This window comes from Oncorhynchus nerka, linkage group LG3 (genome assembly GCF_034236695.1).
Source record: "Oncorhynchus nerka isolate Pitt River linkage group LG3, Oner_Uvic_2.0, whole genome shotgun sequence".
Taxonomy (NCBI): Eukaryota; Metazoa; Chordata; class Actinopteri; order Salmoniformes; family Salmonidae; genus Oncorhynchus; species Oncorhynchus nerka.
The window spans coordinates 85,067,112-85,085,425 of record NC_088398.1 but is presented as its reverse complement, the minus strand read 5'-3'; the positions used below and the strand labels follow the sequence as shown (position 1 = coordinate 85,085,425).

General features: G+C 45.0%; 1 protein-coding gene across 1 annotated transcript in view; it reads right to left on the bottom strand.

The window, feature by feature from the left end:
- Nucleotides 1-18,314, bottom strand: part of LOC115124773 (neuropilin-2-like) — a 342,903-nt gene that overhangs the window by 4,447 nt on the left and 320,142 nt on the right. Inside the window, exon 19 of the mRNA XM_065005862.1 lies at nucleotides 7,346-7,408. Coding sequence (XP_064861934.1) covers nucleotides 7,346-7,408 — 63 coding nt within the window. The remainder of the gene's footprint in view (nucleotides 1-7,345; nucleotides 7,409-18,314) is intronic.

The window sequence follows — 18,314 nt, the reverse complement described above, 5'->3', positions numbered from 1 at the left end:
GTGCTTCTAGTTCTGACAGTGCAGTAATATCTAACAAGTAATCTAACAATTCCCCAACAACTACCTAATACACACAGGAGTGCATGAGAATATGTACATTTAAATATATGGATGAGCGATGGCCGAGCGGCATAGGCAAGATGCAGTAGATGGTTTAAAATACAGTATATACATATGAGATGAGTAATGCACAATATGTAAACATTATTAAAGTGACCAATGATCCATTTATTTAAGTGACCAGTGATTTCAGGTCTGTATGTTGGCAGCAGCCTCTCAATGTTAGTGAGGGCTGTTTAACAGTCTGAGAATCTTGAGATAGAAGCTGTTTTTCAGTCTCTTGGTCCCAGCTTTGATGCACCTGTACTGAAAAGTACTGTACTGTACAGGAAACCGAAGGAGAGTTAGAGGAGGAGAGTTAATATGAAAAGTACTATACTGTACAGGAAACCCAAGGAGAGTTAGAGGAGGAGAGTTAATATGAAAAGTACTATACTGTACAGGAAACCCAAGGAGAGTTTATATGTGGCATGTCTACTGTACAGGAAACCAAAGGACAGTTCATGTCTACTGTACAGGAAACCAAAGGACAGTTCATGTCTACTGTACAGGAAACAGAGGGACAGTTCATGTCTACTGTACAGGAAACAGAGGGACAGTTCATGTCTACTGTACAGGAAACCAAAGGACAGTTCATGTCTACTGTACAGGAAACCAAAGGACAGTTCATGTCTACTGTACAGGAAACAGAGGGACAGTTCATGTCTACTGTACAGGAAACCAAAGGACAGTTCATGTCTACTGTACAGGAAACAGAGGGACAGTTCATGTCTACTGTACAGGAAACCAAAGGACAGTTCATGCATACTGTACAGGAAACAGAGGGAAAGTTCATGTCTACTGTACAGGAAACAGAGGGACAGTTCATGTCTACTGTACAGGAAACAGAGGGACAGTTCATGTCTACTGCACAGGAAACCCAAGGACAGTTCATGTCTACTGTACAGGAAACCCAAGGACAGTTCATGTCTACTGTACAGGAAACAGAGGGACAGTTCATGTCTACTGTACAGGAAACAGAGGGACAGTTCATGTCTACTGTACAGGAAACCCAAAGGACAGTTCATGTCTACTGTACAGGAAACAGAGGGACAGTTCATGTCTACTGTACAGGAAACAGAGGGACAGTTCATGTCTACTGTACAGGAAACCCAAGGACAGTTCATGTCTACTGTACAGGAAACCCAAGGACAGTTCATGTCTACTGTACAGGAAACCCAAGGACAGTTCATGTCTACTGTACAGGAAACCCAAGGACAGTTCATGTCTACTGTACAGGAAACCCAAGGACAGTTCATGTCTACTGTACAGGAAACCCAAGGACAGTTCATGTCTACTGTACAGGAAACCCAAGGACAGTTCATGTCTACTGTACAGGAAACCCAAGGACAGTTCATGTCTACTGTACAGGAAACCCAAGGACAGTTCATGTCTACTGTACAGGAAACCCAAGGACAGTTCATGTCTACTGTACAGGAAACCCAAGGACAGTTCATGTCTACTGTACAGGAAACAGAGGGACAGTTCATGTCTACTGTACAGGAAACAGAGGGACAGTTCATGTCTACTGTACAGGAAACAGAGGGACAGTTCATGTCTACTGTACAGGAAACGCAAGGACAGTTCATGTCTACTGTACAGGAAACCCAAGGACAGTTCATGTCTACTGTACAGGAAACCCAAGGACAGTTCATGTCTACTGTACAGGAAACCCAAGGACAGTTCATGTCTACTGTACAGGAAACCCAAGGACAGTTCATGTCTACTGTACAGGAAACCCAAGGACAGTTCATGTCTACTGTACAGGAAACAGAGGGACAGTTCATGTCTACTGTACAGGAAACAGAGGGACAGTTCATGTCTACTGTACAGGAAACAGAGGGACAGTTCATGTCTACTGTACAGGAAACAGAGGGACAGTTCATGTCTACTGTACAGGAAACCCAAGGACAGTTCATGTCTACTGTAGAGGAAACAGAGGGACAGTTCATGTATACTGTACAGGAAACTGAGGGACAGTTCATGTCTACTGTACAGGAAACCCAAGGACAGTTCATGTCTACTGTACAGGAAACCCAAGGACAGTTCATGTCTACTGTACAGGAAACCCAAGGACAGTTCATGTCTACTGTACAGGAAACCCAAGGACAGTTCTTGTCTACTGTACAGGAAACAGAGGGACAGTTCATGTATACTGTACAGGAAACCCAAGGACAGTTCATGTCTACTGTACAGGAAACCCAAGGACAGTTCTTGTCTACTGTACAGGAAACCCAAGGACAGTTCATGTCTACTGTACAGGAAACCCAAGGACAGTTCTTGTCTACTGTACAGGAAACAGAGGGACAGTTCTTGTCTACTGTACGGGAAACCCAAGGACAGTTCATGTCTACTGTACAGGAAACAGAGGGACAGTTCATGTCTACTGTACAGGAAACAGAGGGACAGTTCATGTCTACTGTACAGGAAACAGAGGGACAGTTCATGTCTACTGTACAGGAAACAGAGGGACAGTTCATGTCTACTGTACAGGAAACAGAGGGACAGTTCATGTCTACTGTACAGGAAACAGAGGGACAGTTCATGTCTACTGTACAGGAAACAGAGGGACAGTTCATGTCTACTGTACAGGAAACCCAAGGACAGTTCAGGTCTACTGTACAGGAAACCCAAGGACAGTTCATGTCTACTGTACAGGAAACCCAAGGACAGTTCATGTCTACTGTACAGGAAACAGAGGGACAGTTCTTGTCTACTGTACAGGAAACCCAAGGACAGTTCTTGTCTACTGTACAGGAAACCCAAGGACAGTTCTTGTCTACTGTACAGGAAACCCAAGGACAGTTCTTGTCTACTGTACAGGAAACCCAAGGACAGTTCTTGTCTACTGTACAGGAAACCCAAGGACAGTTCTTGTCTACTGTACAGGAAACCCAAGGACAGTTCTTGTCTACTGTACAGGAAACCCAAGGACAGTTCATGTCTACTGTACAGGAAACCCAAGGACAGTTCTTGTCTACTGTACAGGAAACAGAGGGACAGTTCATGTCTACTGTACAGGAAACAGAGGGACAGTTCTTGTCTACTGTACAGGAAACCCAAGGACAGTTCATGTCTACTGTACAGGAAACAGAGGGACAGTTCATGTATACTGTACAGGAAACTGAGGGACAGTTCATGTCTACTGTACAGGAAACAGAGGGACAGTTCTTGTCTACTGTACAGGAAACAGAGGGACAGTTCATGTCTACTGTACAGGAAACAGAGGGACAGTTCTTGTCTACTGTACAGGAAACCCAAGGACAGTTCATGTCTACTGTACAGGAAACCCAAGGACAGTTCATGTCTACTGTACAGGAAACCCAAGGACAGTTCATGTCTACTGTACAGGAAACCCAAGGACAGTTCATGTCTACTGTACAGGAAACCCAAGGACAGTTCATGTCTACTGTACAGGAAACCCAAGGACAGTTCATGTCTACTGTACAGGAAACCCAAGGACAGTTCTTGTCTACTGTACAGGAAACAGAGGGACAGTTCTTGTCTACTGTACAGGAAACCCAAGGACAGTTCATGTCTACTGTACAGGAAACCCAAGGACAGTTCTTGTCTACTGTACAGGAAACAGAGGGACAGTTCTTGTCTACTGTACAGGAAACCCAAGGACAGTTCTTGTCTACTGTACAGGAAACCCAAGGACAGTTCTTGTCTACTGTACAGGAAACCCAAGGACAGTTCTTGTCTACTGTACAGATGAGTACAATGTAGTTTTGCCCATAATGACTTCATTTGTATTGTTTTATTTAACATTTATATAATTCAATGAAGAACAGATTGTCACTTGAAAAGACTAGCTGTCATAACCTTACTACCCCACTTAATTCTGTCAACAATAGTGCCATGTTAAATGTCCTGAAAAGTACTTCCTCTCTCATGGCTAACTACCAGGAAGTTTGAAAATACAGGCTGAGTGGGCGGGGAGCTTATATTCATGAGATCGCCTTGACTGACAGCTCTTTGAAACGACTATGTCAAGCAACTTGAGAGTTGCAGTACAATCACCTCAAGCTGATAGATGAATACGATCAACTTTTAAGTATATTTACGGACTCTCTACAGTACAGTCAAATGTTGCACCAGCGTAGAGTATGTTTTACTGCTAACACACAAAGCATTGCTCCTACCTATCTTTCCGATTTGGTCCTGCCGTACATACCTACACGTACGCTACGGTCACAAGACGCAGGCCTCCATATTGTCCCTAGAATTTCTAAGCACACAGCTGGAGGCAGGGCTTTCTCCTATAGAGCTCCATTTTTATGGAACGGTCTGCCTACCCATGTGAGAGACGCAAACTCGGTCTCAACCTTTAAGTCTTTACTGAAGACTCATCTCTTCAGTAGGTCATATGATTGAGAGAAGTCTGGCCCAGGAGTGGGAAGGTGAACGGAAAGGCTCTGGAGCAACGAACCGCCCTTGCTGTCTCTGCCTGGCCGGTTCCCCTCTTTCCACTGGGATTCTCTGCCTCTTACCCTATTACAGGGGCTGGCTTGCTAGTGCTCTTCCATGCCGTCCCTAGGAGGGGTGCATCACACCTTGCCATGCTTTTTTCTGACGTGATTTTTCTGTCTGGTTTTGCGCCTCCTTTGGCTTGTGAGTTGGGGGAGATCTTTATGGGCTATCCTCGGCCTTGTGTCAGGGTAGTAAGTCGGTGGTTTGAAGATATCCCTCCACTGGTGTGGGGGCTGTGCTTTGTCAAAGTGAGGGTGGTTATATCCTGCCTGGTTGGCCCTGTCCAGGGTATCGTCGGACTCGACCACAGTGTCTCCTGACCCCCCACCTGGTCTCAGTCTCCAGTATCTATGCTGCAATAGTCTAGGTACCGGGGTGCTAGTTTCAGTCTGTTATATCTGGTGATAATTCTCCCTATGAATGATCGGCTATGAAAAGCCAACTGACATTTACTCCTGAGGTGCTGACCTGTTGCACCCTTTTACAACCACTGTGATTATTATTTGACCCTGCTTGTCATCTACATTTGAACATCTTGGTCATGTTCTGTTACAATCTCCACCCGGCACAGCCAGAAGAGGACTGGCCACCCCACATAGCCTGGTTCCTCTCTAGGTTTATCATCTCCACCCGGCACAGCCAGAAGAGGACTGGCCACCCCTCATAGCCATGGTCCTCTCTAGGTTTCTTCCTAGGTTCTGGCCTTTCTAGGGAGTTTTTCGTAGCCACCGTGCTTCTACACCTGCATTGCTTGCTGTTTGGGGTTTTAGGCTGGGTTTCTGTATAAGCACTTTGTGACATCTGCTTATGTAAAACAGGCTTCATAAACAGCTTTGATTGATTGACTTTGATTGATAGAGTAGCTACAGTATATAGCTACATAAACCACGCCCCTTTGCAAACACGCCTTCTCTGATGTCGGTTTCAAGGCGGTACTTATTTAAATTAGGTAAGAGAATAACATGTTCCCATTGGTGTATTAAAACTGGAGTAATGTCACGGGGGGAGGGAACCAGTAACTTTATGATCAAACTTCCTCAATGTAAAAACAACAGTCAGTTCTCATACTTTGATCTGGTTTCCTTCTAATAACATTTCATGACAAACATGATTTTCGACAGTGACATTTAAATAATTGTCATCCTGGCTAGTTGACGACAGCGTGTCGTCTCAGGGTGGAGGACAGAGCGTCGTCTCAGGGTGGAGGACAGCGCGTCGTCTCCGGGTGGAGGACAGCGCGTCGTCTCAGGGTGGAGGACAGCGCGTCGTCTCAGGGTGGAGGACAGCGCGTCGTCTCAGGGTGGAGGACAGCGCGTCGTCTCAGAGTGGAGGACAGCGCGTCGTCTCAGAGTGGAGGACAGCGCGTCGTCTCAGAGTGGAGGACAGCGCGTCGTCTCAGAGTGGAGGACAGCGCGTCGTCTCCGGGTGGAGGACAGCGCGTCGTCTCAGGGTGGACGACAGCGCGTCGTCTCAGGGTGGACGACAGCGCGTCGTCTCAGGGTGGACGACAGCGCGTCGTCTCAGGGTGGAGGACAGCGCGTCGTCTCAGGGTGGAGGACAGCGAGTCGTCTCAGGGTGGAGGACAGCGCGTCGTCTCAGGGTGGACGACAGCGCGTCGTCTCCGGGTGGAGGACAGCGCGTCGTCTCAGGGTGGAGGACAGCGCGTCGTTTCAGGGTGGAGGACAGCGCGTCGTCTCAGGGTGGACGACAGCGCGTCGTCTCAGGGTGGAGGACAGCGCGTCGTCTCAGGGTGGACGACAGCGCGCCGTCTCAGGGTGGAGGACAGCGCGTCGTCTCAGGGTGGAGGACAGCGCGTCGTCTCAGGGTGGAGGACAGCGCGTCGTCTCAGGGTGGACGACAGCGCGTCGTCTCAGGGTGGACGAAAGCGCGTCGTCTCAGGGTGGAGGACAGCGCGTCGTCTCAGGGTGGAGGACAGCGCGTCATCTCAGGGTGGCCGACAGCGCGTCGTCTCAGGGTGGAGGACAGCGCGTCGTCTCAGGGTGGACGACAGCGCGTCGTCTCAGGGTGGACGACAGCGCGTCGTCTCAGGGTGGAGGACAGCGCGTCGTCTCAGGGTGGACGACAGCGCGTCGTCTCAGGGTGGAGGACAGCGCGTCGTCTCAGGGTGGAGGACAGCGCGTCGTCTCAGGGTGGAGGACAGCGCGTCGTCTCAGGGTGGAGGACAGCGCGTCGTCTCAGGGTGGAGGACAGCGCGTCGTCTCAGGGTGGACGACAGCGCGTCGTCTCCGGGTGGAGGACAGCGCGTCGTCTCAGAGTGGAGGACAGCGCGTCGTCTCAGAGTGGAGGACAGCTCGTCGTCTCAGGGTGGAGGACAGCGCGTCGTCTCAGGGTGGACGACAGCGCGTCGTCTCAGGGTGGACGACAGCGCGTCGTCTCAGGGTGGAGGACAGCGCGTCGTCTCAGGGTGGAGGACAGCGCGTCGTCTCAGGGTGGAGGACAGGGCGTCGTCTCAGGGTGGACGACAGCGCGTCGTCCCAGGGTGGAGGACAGCGCGTCGTCTCAGGGTGGAGGACAGCGCGTCGTCTCAGGGTGGACGACAGCGTGTGTATCCCAATAGCATCCTATTCCGTCACACTACTTTTTGTTACCTGGTCAGTGCAGTGTGTGTGTAATAGTGTACCATTTAGGACACAGAGAGTATGTTAGTTGGTTTGGATGACTGGCACCTAGTCAGGATGAGTCTAATTAAACACAGCAGAAACTGTCCGCTACGTCACACGATCAGATCGGCTTCGCCGTAGCGACGTCTTACCTCCGTTCACACGTTCCCTGCCGTTGAAAAGTGGTTTATTTCCAAAGTCGATAGGTCTCCAATCTGAAGGAAAGAAACAGGTTGAAACAGGTTGATGTGAGAAAAGGGACCAGACTTTCTACTGGTAGTTAAGTTAACTAGCTAGTTAACTAGTTAGTTCACCAATAGTTATACGACTACAAATGGATGAAGCAGCACGGACACGACGTGATGAAAATGACAGCGTCTTGTAGAGACGCTTCTCACGTAAGTTGGTAACGTGACTATTCATTCACAATGGGAGGGGCATAATTCACAACGGGAGGGGCATAATTCACAATGGGAGGGGCATAATTCACAATGGGAGGGGCATAATTCACAATGGGAGGGGCATAATTCACAACGGGAGGGGCATAATTCACAACGGGAGGGGCATAATTCACAATGGGAGGGGCATAATTCACAATGGGAGGGGCATAATTCACAATGGGAGGGGCATAATTCAACACTATTCATTCACAATGGGAGGGGCATAATTCAACACTATTCATTCACAATGGGAGGGGCATAATTCAACACTATTCATTCACAATGGGAGGGGCATAATTCAACACTATTCATTCACAATGGGAGGGGCATAATTCAACACTATTCATTCACAATGGGAGGGGCATAATTCAACACTATTCATTCACAATGGGAGGGGCATAATTCAACACTATTCATTCACAATGGGAGGGGCATAATTCACAATGGGAGGGGCATAATTCACAATGGGAGGGGCATAATTCACAATGGGAGGGGCATAATTCACAATGGGAGGGGCATAATTCACAATGGGAGGGGCATCATTCACAATGGGAGGGGCATCATTCACAATGGGAGGGGCATAATTCACAATGGGAGGGGCATAATTCACAATGGGAGGGGCATAATTCAACACGGTTTGACGTCAAGAAAAACACAGTAGCTTTTGTTTGACCATCTGAAAATGATTTTTATATGAACCAAACCAGAGCAGATAATACTTTAGGAGGACAATTATTTTAGGAAAAATATCCCTTTAATAGCACATTCCAATAGCACAATGTCATATTTCCAAGACCGTGAAATTCAACAGATATAATTCCTTATGTCTTTGAGACAGACTGTGGTGCAGCATGGGTAATGCAGTTAACAGTTAAACTGACACACAGTCAAGTCAAGACCTTTACATTCACAAAGAAGACGTAGCAAAGTAAGTAACAAAAGGCTGTGTCTGAAATGACATACTTATTCTCTGTAGTTGTGCTACCATTTAAATGGCATCCTACATTATTCTCTATGATTAGCGTAGGGTGCCATTTTGGAAGCACACAGTAACAAACTCTAGAGGCCTCGAAGCCAAGTAAGACGACCCTGATAGAGAAACGAGACCTCTGACATCAAGGTTTCACCAAACACACTTTACTAGTTTGGTTTTTGATTCTTCTTTGAATCTATGACATCCTTGAATCTTTTATTAATAAAAAAACGAACATTAGATAAGAACAGTGAGAAGGAAACAGAAACAGAGAAACATCAATGGACATGTTGTGTGGAATCTTCATCAATCAACGTCTATATCCTCTCCATGCTCAGCAGTAGGGTTTATTATAGGGGTCCTAACATCATAACATCTTATTATAGGGGTCCTAACACCTTATTATAGGGGTCCTAACATCATAACACCTAATTATAGGGTTCCTAACATCTTATTATAGGGGTCCTAACACCTTATTATAGGGGTCCTAACATCATAACACCTAATTATAGGGTTCCTAACATCTTATTATAGGGGTCCTAACACCTTATTATAGGGGTCCTAACATCATAACACCTAATTATAGGGTTCCTAACATCTTATTATAGGGGTCCTAACACCTTATTATAGGGGTCCTAACATCATAACACCTAATTATAGGGTTCCTAACATCTTATTATAGAGGTCCTAACATCCTAACATCTTATTGTAGGGGTCCTAACATCATAACATCTAATTATAGGGTTCCTAACATCATATAATAGGGGTCCTAACATCCTAACACCTTATTATAGGGGTCCTAACATCCTAACACCTTATTATAGGGTTCCTAACATCCTAACATCTTATTATAGGGGTCCTAACATCTTATTATAGGGTTCCTAACATCATAACATCTTATTATAGGGGTCCTAACATCATATTGTAGGGGTCCTAACATCTTATTATAGGGGTCCTAACATCCTAACACCTTATTATAGGGCTCCTAACATCCTAACACCTTATTATAGGGGTCCTAACATCCTAACATCTTATTATAGGATTCCTAACATCCTAACATCTTATTATAGGATTCCTAACATCCTAACATCTTATTATAGGATTCCTAACATCCTAACATCTTATTATAGGGGTCCTAACATCCTAACATCTTATTATAGGATTCCTAACATCCTAACATCTTATTATAGGGGTCCTAACATCCTAACATCTTATTATAGGGGTCCTAACATCATAACATCTAATTATAGGGGCCCTAACATCTTATTATAGGGGTCCTAACATCCTAACATCTTATTATAGGGTTCCTAACATCTTATTATAGGGGTCCTAACATCTTATTATAGTGGTCCTATCATCCTAACATCTTATTATAGTGGTCCTAATATCCTAACATCTTATTATAGGAGTCCTAAAATCTTATTATATTGGTCCTAACATCCTAACATCTTATTATAGGGGTCCTAACATCCTAAAACTATTTTCTGTCTACTTCCATACTGAGTGGTAGAAGAATGAAAGAGTTTTACTCAGGCAGAGCCATGGACGGCTGCTCAGCACTATACGGCTCTTTCCATTTGAGTCCCCTCTTAGTGTTTTAGCTCAATCATTATCACTTTGATGAGCATCATCTCAAATGGCACCCTAATTCCCTATATAGTGCATTACTTTGACCAGGGCCCGATAGGAGTCTGGTCAAACGTAATGAGGAAATAGGGTGCAATTTGGGATGAAGACCAAAGTGACCGGGAAAGAAGTGCTTACTGCAGGTTTAATAAATGTGATCAGATCCATTTAACTAATTAGAATTATTAAAAGGCTTTCAACAACCGTCATCTGAGAAGCAGGCAGCCTTGGCTGATTTTAAAAGCGAATGTGACAACCATTTAATTTTCTCTCCATATCGAAGGTTTGCAAAAAAAATATATATAAAAGAAAGCTGCTCCAGTGACAGGCCATAAATGAACACATAGATACGTTTAATGTCATTGATTAGAAGCTGAAGGCAGCAAAGCTTTGAGCTGAATATGGATTGATAAATCACAGCCGTGTGCTGCAATGGGGAGCTAAGATGGCTGGGACGAGTCGAAAAGCAACAAAATAAGAGCACAAATTCCACAATATCAAGGTCATGGTCAAGACTACACCCGTTGTACACAGAGCATGGACTACACCCGTTGTACACAGAGCATGGACTACACCCGTTGTACACAGAGCATGGACTACACCCGTTGTACACAGAGCATGGACTACACCCGTTGTACACAGAGCATGGGAAAAATAACAATGTCTTTGATTTGAATCAAGAAACAAATATCTATATTGTCAAAGGAAAGTCTGAAGTCAAAATCATGTAATAGTAGACAAAATATATAAACCTTATTTCAGCTAAGATGGGACCCAGGTTCTAGACCGTCTAGCTAGTTAACTGTTCTGTATTTCAGATGAGATGGGACCCAGGTTCTAGACCGTCTAGCTAGTTAACTGTTCTGTATTTCAGATGAGATGGGACCCAGATTCTAGACCGTCTAGCTAGTTAACTGTTCTGTATTTAAGATGAGATGGGACCCAGATTCTAGACCGTCTAGCTAGTTAACTATTCTGTATTTAAGATGAGATGGGACCCAGATTCTAGACCGTCTAGCTAGTTATCTATTCTGTATTTCAGATGAGATGGGACCCAGATTCTAGACCGTCTAGCTAGTTATCTATTCTGTATTTCAGATGAGATGGGACCCAGATTCTAGACCGTCTAGCTAGTTATCTATTCTGTATTTCAGATGAGATGGGACCCAGATTCTAGACCATCTAGCTAGTTAACCATTTTATGAATACCATGGATAAAATAATTTCCCAATTAGTTCAGCTGTGTTATTGTATGGGGTTAGACAGATGGAGAGTGTTTCTTCTCACAAGTGTGTTACACTATGTGATTTTGAGCTGGGCCAGGTGGTCTCTCTCCGTGTCTCTCTGTTCTTCTCTCTGTCCGTCCGTCCAGAACTACCATGCTATTCAGGAAATGTGAAACCTGTAACGTTTTCGAATCTTCTGAAGTTTATAACTTCCACTTTGAAATTTCAGACGTGATTTTCTCTTATGGAAAATGTATTTAAAAAAACCAACAGTTTTTTCCCTTATCAAAAATGTCCATTAATCCGCCTAATAATTCACATTTCCTGTTGCTGAAGGATTATTTTACTGCTGTAGCAAACTGGCTCAAAATAAGATCCTACATCTGTAAGTGGTATTCAGATAAACATCTCCAAAATGGACAACTGTGATGCGGTCCTCTAGGCTTCAAAATGGATTTTCCGGACAAGAAACAGCCATAGCATATGTCTTTAAGCAATGAAACAGTGAGAAAACAACTGTTTAAGTCCTGTAGGCTTCTGGATATATTGAGCTATTAAATCTCTCGCTCTCCCAATAGTATCAGTGTGTCTGTGATTGGTGGTTTCACCCTGCTCTCTCTAACACTATCTGCGTCCCAAATGAAACCCTATTCCCTATATAATGCACTACTACTGTGTATAGGGAATAGGGTGCCATTTGGGACAAATCCACTACCACAGCTCTATCTTACTGTTGTATTAAACTCTGTTGATATATCATAGGAAACAGAGGTACATTCAATAACTCAAAAACACAGTTACAACAACATGGTAGAGAGGAGACAACATGATAGAGAGGAGACAACAACATGGTAGAGAGGAGACAACAACATGGTAGAGAGGAGACAACAACATGGTAGAGAGGAGACAACAACATGGTAGAGAGGAGACAACAACATGGTAGAGAGGAGACAACATGGTAGAGAGGAGACAACAACATGGTAGAGAGGAGACAACAACATGGTAGAGAGGAGACAACAACATGGTAGAGAGGAGACAACAACATGGTAGAGAGGAGACAACATGATAGAGAGGAGACAACAACATGGTAGAGAGGAGACAACAACATGGTAGAGAGGAGACAACATGGTAGAGAGGAGACAACATGATAGAGAGGAGACAACAACATGGTAGAGAGGAGACAACAACATGGTAGAGAGGAGACAACAACATGGTAGAGAGGAGACAACAACATGGTAGAGAGGAGACAACAACATGATAGAGAGGAGACAACAACATGGTAGAGAGGAGACAACAACATGGTAGAGAGGAGACAACAACATGGTAGAGAGGAGACAACATGGTAGAGAGGAGACAACAACATGGTAGAGAGGAGACAACAACATGGTAGAGAGGAGACAACAACATGGTAGAGAGGAGACAACAACATGGTAGAGAGGAGACAACAACATGGTAGAGAGGAGACAACAACATGGTAGAGAGGAGACAACAACATGGTAGAGAGGAGACAACAACATGGTGGAAGAGAGGAGACAACAACATGGTAGAGAGGAGACAACAACATGGTAGAGAGGAGACAACATGGTAGAGAGGAGACAACAACATGGTAGAGAGGAGACAACAACATGGTAGAGAGGAGACAACATGGTAGAGAGGAGACAACAACATGGTAGAGAGGAGACAACAACATGGTAGAGAGGAGACAACAACATGGTAGAGAGGAGACAACAACATGGTAGAGAGGAGACAACAACATGGTAGAGAGGAGACAACAACATGGTAGAGAGGAGACAACAACATGATAGAGAGGAGACAACATGGTAGAGAGGAGACAACATGGTAGAGAGGAGACAACAACATGGTAGAGAGGAGACAACAACATGGTAGAGAGGAGACAACAACATGGTAGAGAGGAGACAACATGGTAGAGAGGAGACAACAACATGGTAGAGAGGAGACAACAACATGATAGAGAGGAGACAACAACATGGTAGAGAGGAGACAACAACATGGTAGAGAGGAGACAACAACATGGTAGAGAGGAGACAACAACATGGTAGAGAGGAGACAACAACATGGTAGAGAGGAGACAACAACATGGTAGAGAGGAGACAACAACATGATAGAGAGGAGACAACATGGTAGAGAGGAGACAACAACATGGTAGAGAGGAGACAACATGGTAGAGAGGAGACAACATGGTAGAGAGGAGACAACAACATGGTAGAGAGGAGACAACAACATGGTAGAGAGGAGACAACAACATGGTAGAGAGGAGACAACATGGTAGAGAGGAGACAACAACATGGTAGAGAGGAGACAACAACATGGTAGAGAGGAGACAACAACATGAGACAACAACATAGAGAGGAGACAACATGGTAGAGAGGAGACAACAACATGGTAGAGAGGAGACAACAACATGGTAGAGAGGAGACAACAACATGGTAGAGAGGAGACAACAACATGGTAGAGAGGAGACAACAACATGGTAGAGAGGAGACAACAACATGGTAGAGAGGAGACAACATGGTAGAGAGGAGACAACAACATGGTAGAGAGGAGACAACAACATGGTAGAGAGGAGACAACAACATGGTAGAGAGGAGACAACAACATGGTATCGAGACAGTGCCATTGGTATACGGAGACAACATAGAGCCTCTTATCAAGAGGAGAAAACATCATGGTAAAGGACAACTATGGTCATCGTTAGGCCTCCCAACTGTAGAGAAATCAACAACATGGAAAGGAGACAACAACATGGTAGAGAGGACCAGACAACAACATGGTAGATTAAGAGGAGACAACATCAATTTATACACAGAACATTTCACATGGTAAGAGGAACTAACAACAAATGGTACAAAGCGGACAACAAGATGCTTCAAATGAAAACCCAGCCAAACTAACCAATCAGACAACCATCTCAGCAGCACTCCACCAATCAGACAACCATCTCAGCAGCACTCCACCAATCAGACAACCATCTCAGCAGCACTCCACCAATCAGACAACCATCTCAGCAGCACTCCACCAATCAGACAACCATCTCAGCAGCACTCCACCAATCAGACAACCATCTCAGCAGCACTCCACCAATCAACAACATCTTAAAAGCAGCACGGTCACCAATCAGACAACCATCTCAACTGTCCACCAATCAGACAACCAAAATCAGCACACCAATCAGTCTTAAACCATTCAGCAGCACGTTCCACCAATCAGACAACCATCTTAGAGCACTCCACCAATCAGACAACCATCTCAGCAGCGTTACCATTAAGATTTTTTTGATTTTTTGTTGCCCCAATCAGACAACCATCTTATACAATCAGAACATTTCACCCCCACCAATCAGACAACCAACCACAAATACAAAGCGGACAACAAGATGCTTCAAATGAAAACCCAGCCAAACTAACCAATCAGACAACCATCTCAGCAGCACTCCACCAATCAGACAACCATCTCAGCAGCACTCCACCAATCAGACAACCATCTCTGCAGCACTCCACCAATCAGACAACCATCTCAGCAGCCACCAATCCGGCTTTTATGGTAAAGTGGCCAGACAGAAGCTAATCCTCAGTAAAAAAGACAGCCCGCTTGGAGTTTGCCAAAAGGCACCTAAAGGACTCTCAGACCATGAGAAACAAAGATTCTCTGTTCTGATTGAAACCAAGATTGAACTCTTTGGCTTGAATGCAAAGCGTCACGTCTGGTGGAAACCTGGCACCATCCCTACGGTGAAGCATGGTGGTGGCAGCATCATGCTGTGGGGATGTTTTTCAGCAGCAGGGACTGGGAGACTAGTCAGGATTGAGGCAAAGATGAACAGAGCAGGACAATAACCCTATGCACACAGCCAAGACACTATCCCTACGGTGAAGCATGGTGGTGGCAGCATCATGCTGTGGGGATATTTTTCAGCAGCAGGGAATGGGAGACTAGTCAGGATTGAGGCAAAGATGGACGGAGCAAAGTACAGAGAGATCCTTGATGAAAACCTGCTCCAGAGCGCTCAGGACCTCAGACTGGGGTGAAGGTTCACCTTCCAACAGGACAACGATCCTAAGCACACAGCTGGGACAATGCAGTAGTGGCTTCGGAAAAGTCTCTGAATGTCCTTGAGTGGGCCAGCCAGAGCCTGGACTTGAACCCGATCTAACATCTCTGGAGAGACCTGAAAATAGCTGTGCACCGACGCTCCCCATCCAACCTGACAGAGCTTGAGAGGGTCTGCAGAGAAGAATGGGAGAAACTCCCCAAATACAGGTGTGTCAAGCTTGTAGCGTCAAACCCAAGAAGACTGGAGGCTGTAGTCCCTTTCAAAGATGCTTCAACAAAGTACTGAGTAAAGCGTCTGAATACTTATGCGAATTTTAAAAAAAGAAAAAGGTTTTGCTTCGTGATTATGGGGTATTGTGATGTCATTATAGGGTATTGTGATGTCATTATGGGTTATTGTGATATCATTATGGGTTATTGTGATGTCATTATGGGGTATTGTGCGTAGATTGATGATGAAAAAATACTATTTAATCCATTTATAGAATATGTAACGTAACAAAATGTGGAAAAAGTCAAGGGGTCTGAATACTTTCTGAATGCACTGCATGTCTAGTATAGACTACATAGACCTATATATGGGAATATTGACATCAGTTCCATGTTAATTCAATTGCGTTTTATTTAGCTATTTGTTTGCTACTGTCTCAAATTTGCCTCAATATATTTCATGATTTGTAACGTGATCAATAGTGTGCCAAATCGTTGACCTAATCTATTATTATAGAGCTGACTCAATATTTAGTGGCATCTGTGATAATATCTCTCTAGGAGCTGATCCGTTGTACGTATGTTGGAATGATTCTAATGTTAATAAGGTAAGATTGGAAAGGGGGAACGCTGATCCGTGTAAAAGATGTGCGCTGAGAGTCGGGAAGCAAGTTCAGGGAGTGGTTTAGTGTTTCAGAGTGTTTTAATAAATAAACCCTAACATCATCTAAAACAAGAAGACACTAACAACAGACAAGACACAGGAACAGAAACAACAACACCTGGGGAAGGAACCAAAGGGTAGTGACATATAGAGGGCAGGTAATCAAGATGGAGTCCAGGTGACGAGCACGTAACGATGGCGACAGGTGTGTGTCATAATGATCAGCCTGGTGACCGAGAGACCGGGTGAGGGTGCAGACGTGACAAACCGAGAGCAGCGCTTAGCTTCTTTCGATCTTGTCAGTATCGTCAACATGCTCCAACGACACGCTTAGCTTCTTTCGATCTTGTCAGTATCGTCAACATGCTCCAACGACACGCTTAGCGAAAGTTCTCTCTCAGTGGTGTTTTTGGAAACGCATTTACCTCTTTCACCATTACTGGAAAGATGCATTTTATCACCCTGTACATTTCCCCTCTAATCACCCTGTACATTTCCCCTCTAATCACCCTGTACATTTCCCCTCTAATCACCCTGTACATTTCCCCTCTAATCACCCTGTACATTTCCCCTCTAATCACCCTGTACATTTCCCGTCTAATCACCCTGTACATTTCCCCTCTAATCACCCTGTACATTTCCCCTCTAATCACCCTGTACATTTCCCCTCTAATCACCCTGTAATCATGTACATTTCCCCTCTAATCACCCTGTACATTTCCCCTCTAATCACCCTGTACATTTCCCCTCTAATCACCCTGTACATTTCCCCTCTAATCACCCTGTACATTTCCCCTCTAATCACCCTGTACATGTCCCCTCTAAACACCCTGTACATTTCCCCTCTAATCACCCTGTACATTTCCCCTCTAATCACCCTGTACATTTCCCCTCTAATCACCCTGTACATTTCCCCTCTAATCACCCTGTACATTTCCCCTCCAATCACCCTGTACATTTCCCCTCTAATCACCCTGTACATTTCCCCTCTTACCAACCTGTATATTTCCCGTCTAATCACCCTGTACATTTCCCCTCCAATCACCCTGTACATTTCCCCTCTAATCACCCTGTACATTTCCCCTCTAATCACCCTGTACATTTCCCCTCTAATCACCCTGTACATTTCCCCTCTAATCACCCTGTACATTTCCCCTCTAATCACCCTGTACATTTCCCCTCTAATCACCCTGTACATTTCCCCTCTAATCACCCTGTACATTTCCCCTCCAATCACCCTGTACATTTCCCCTCTAATCACCCTGTACATTTCCCCTCTTACCAACCTGTATATTTCCCGTCTAATCACCCTGTACATTTCCCCTCTAATCACCCTGTACATTTCCCCTCTAATCACCCTGTACATTTCCCCTCTAATCACCCTGTACATTTCCCCTCTTAATCACCTGTACATTTCCCCTCTAATCACCCTGTACATTTCCCCTCTAATCACCCTGTACATTTCCCCTCTAATCACCCTGTACATTTCCCCTCTAATCACCCTGTACATTTCCCCTCTTACCAACCTGTATATTTCCCCTCTAATCACCCTGTACATTTCCCCTCTAATCACCCTGTACATTTCCCCTCTAATCTGTACATTTCCCCTCTAATCACCCTGTACATTTCCCCTCTAATCACCCTGTACATTTCCCTCTTACCTAACCTGTATATTTCCCCTCTAATCACCCTGTACATTTCCCCTCTAATCACCCTGTACATTTCCCCTCTAATCACCCTGTACATTTCCCCTCTTAATCAACCTGTATATTTCCCTCTAATCACCCTGTACATTTCCTCTAATCACCCTGTACATTTCCCCTCTAATCTGTACATTTCCTCTCCAATCACCCTGTACATTTCCCTCTAATCACCCTGTACATTTCCCCTCTTACCAACCTGTACATTTCC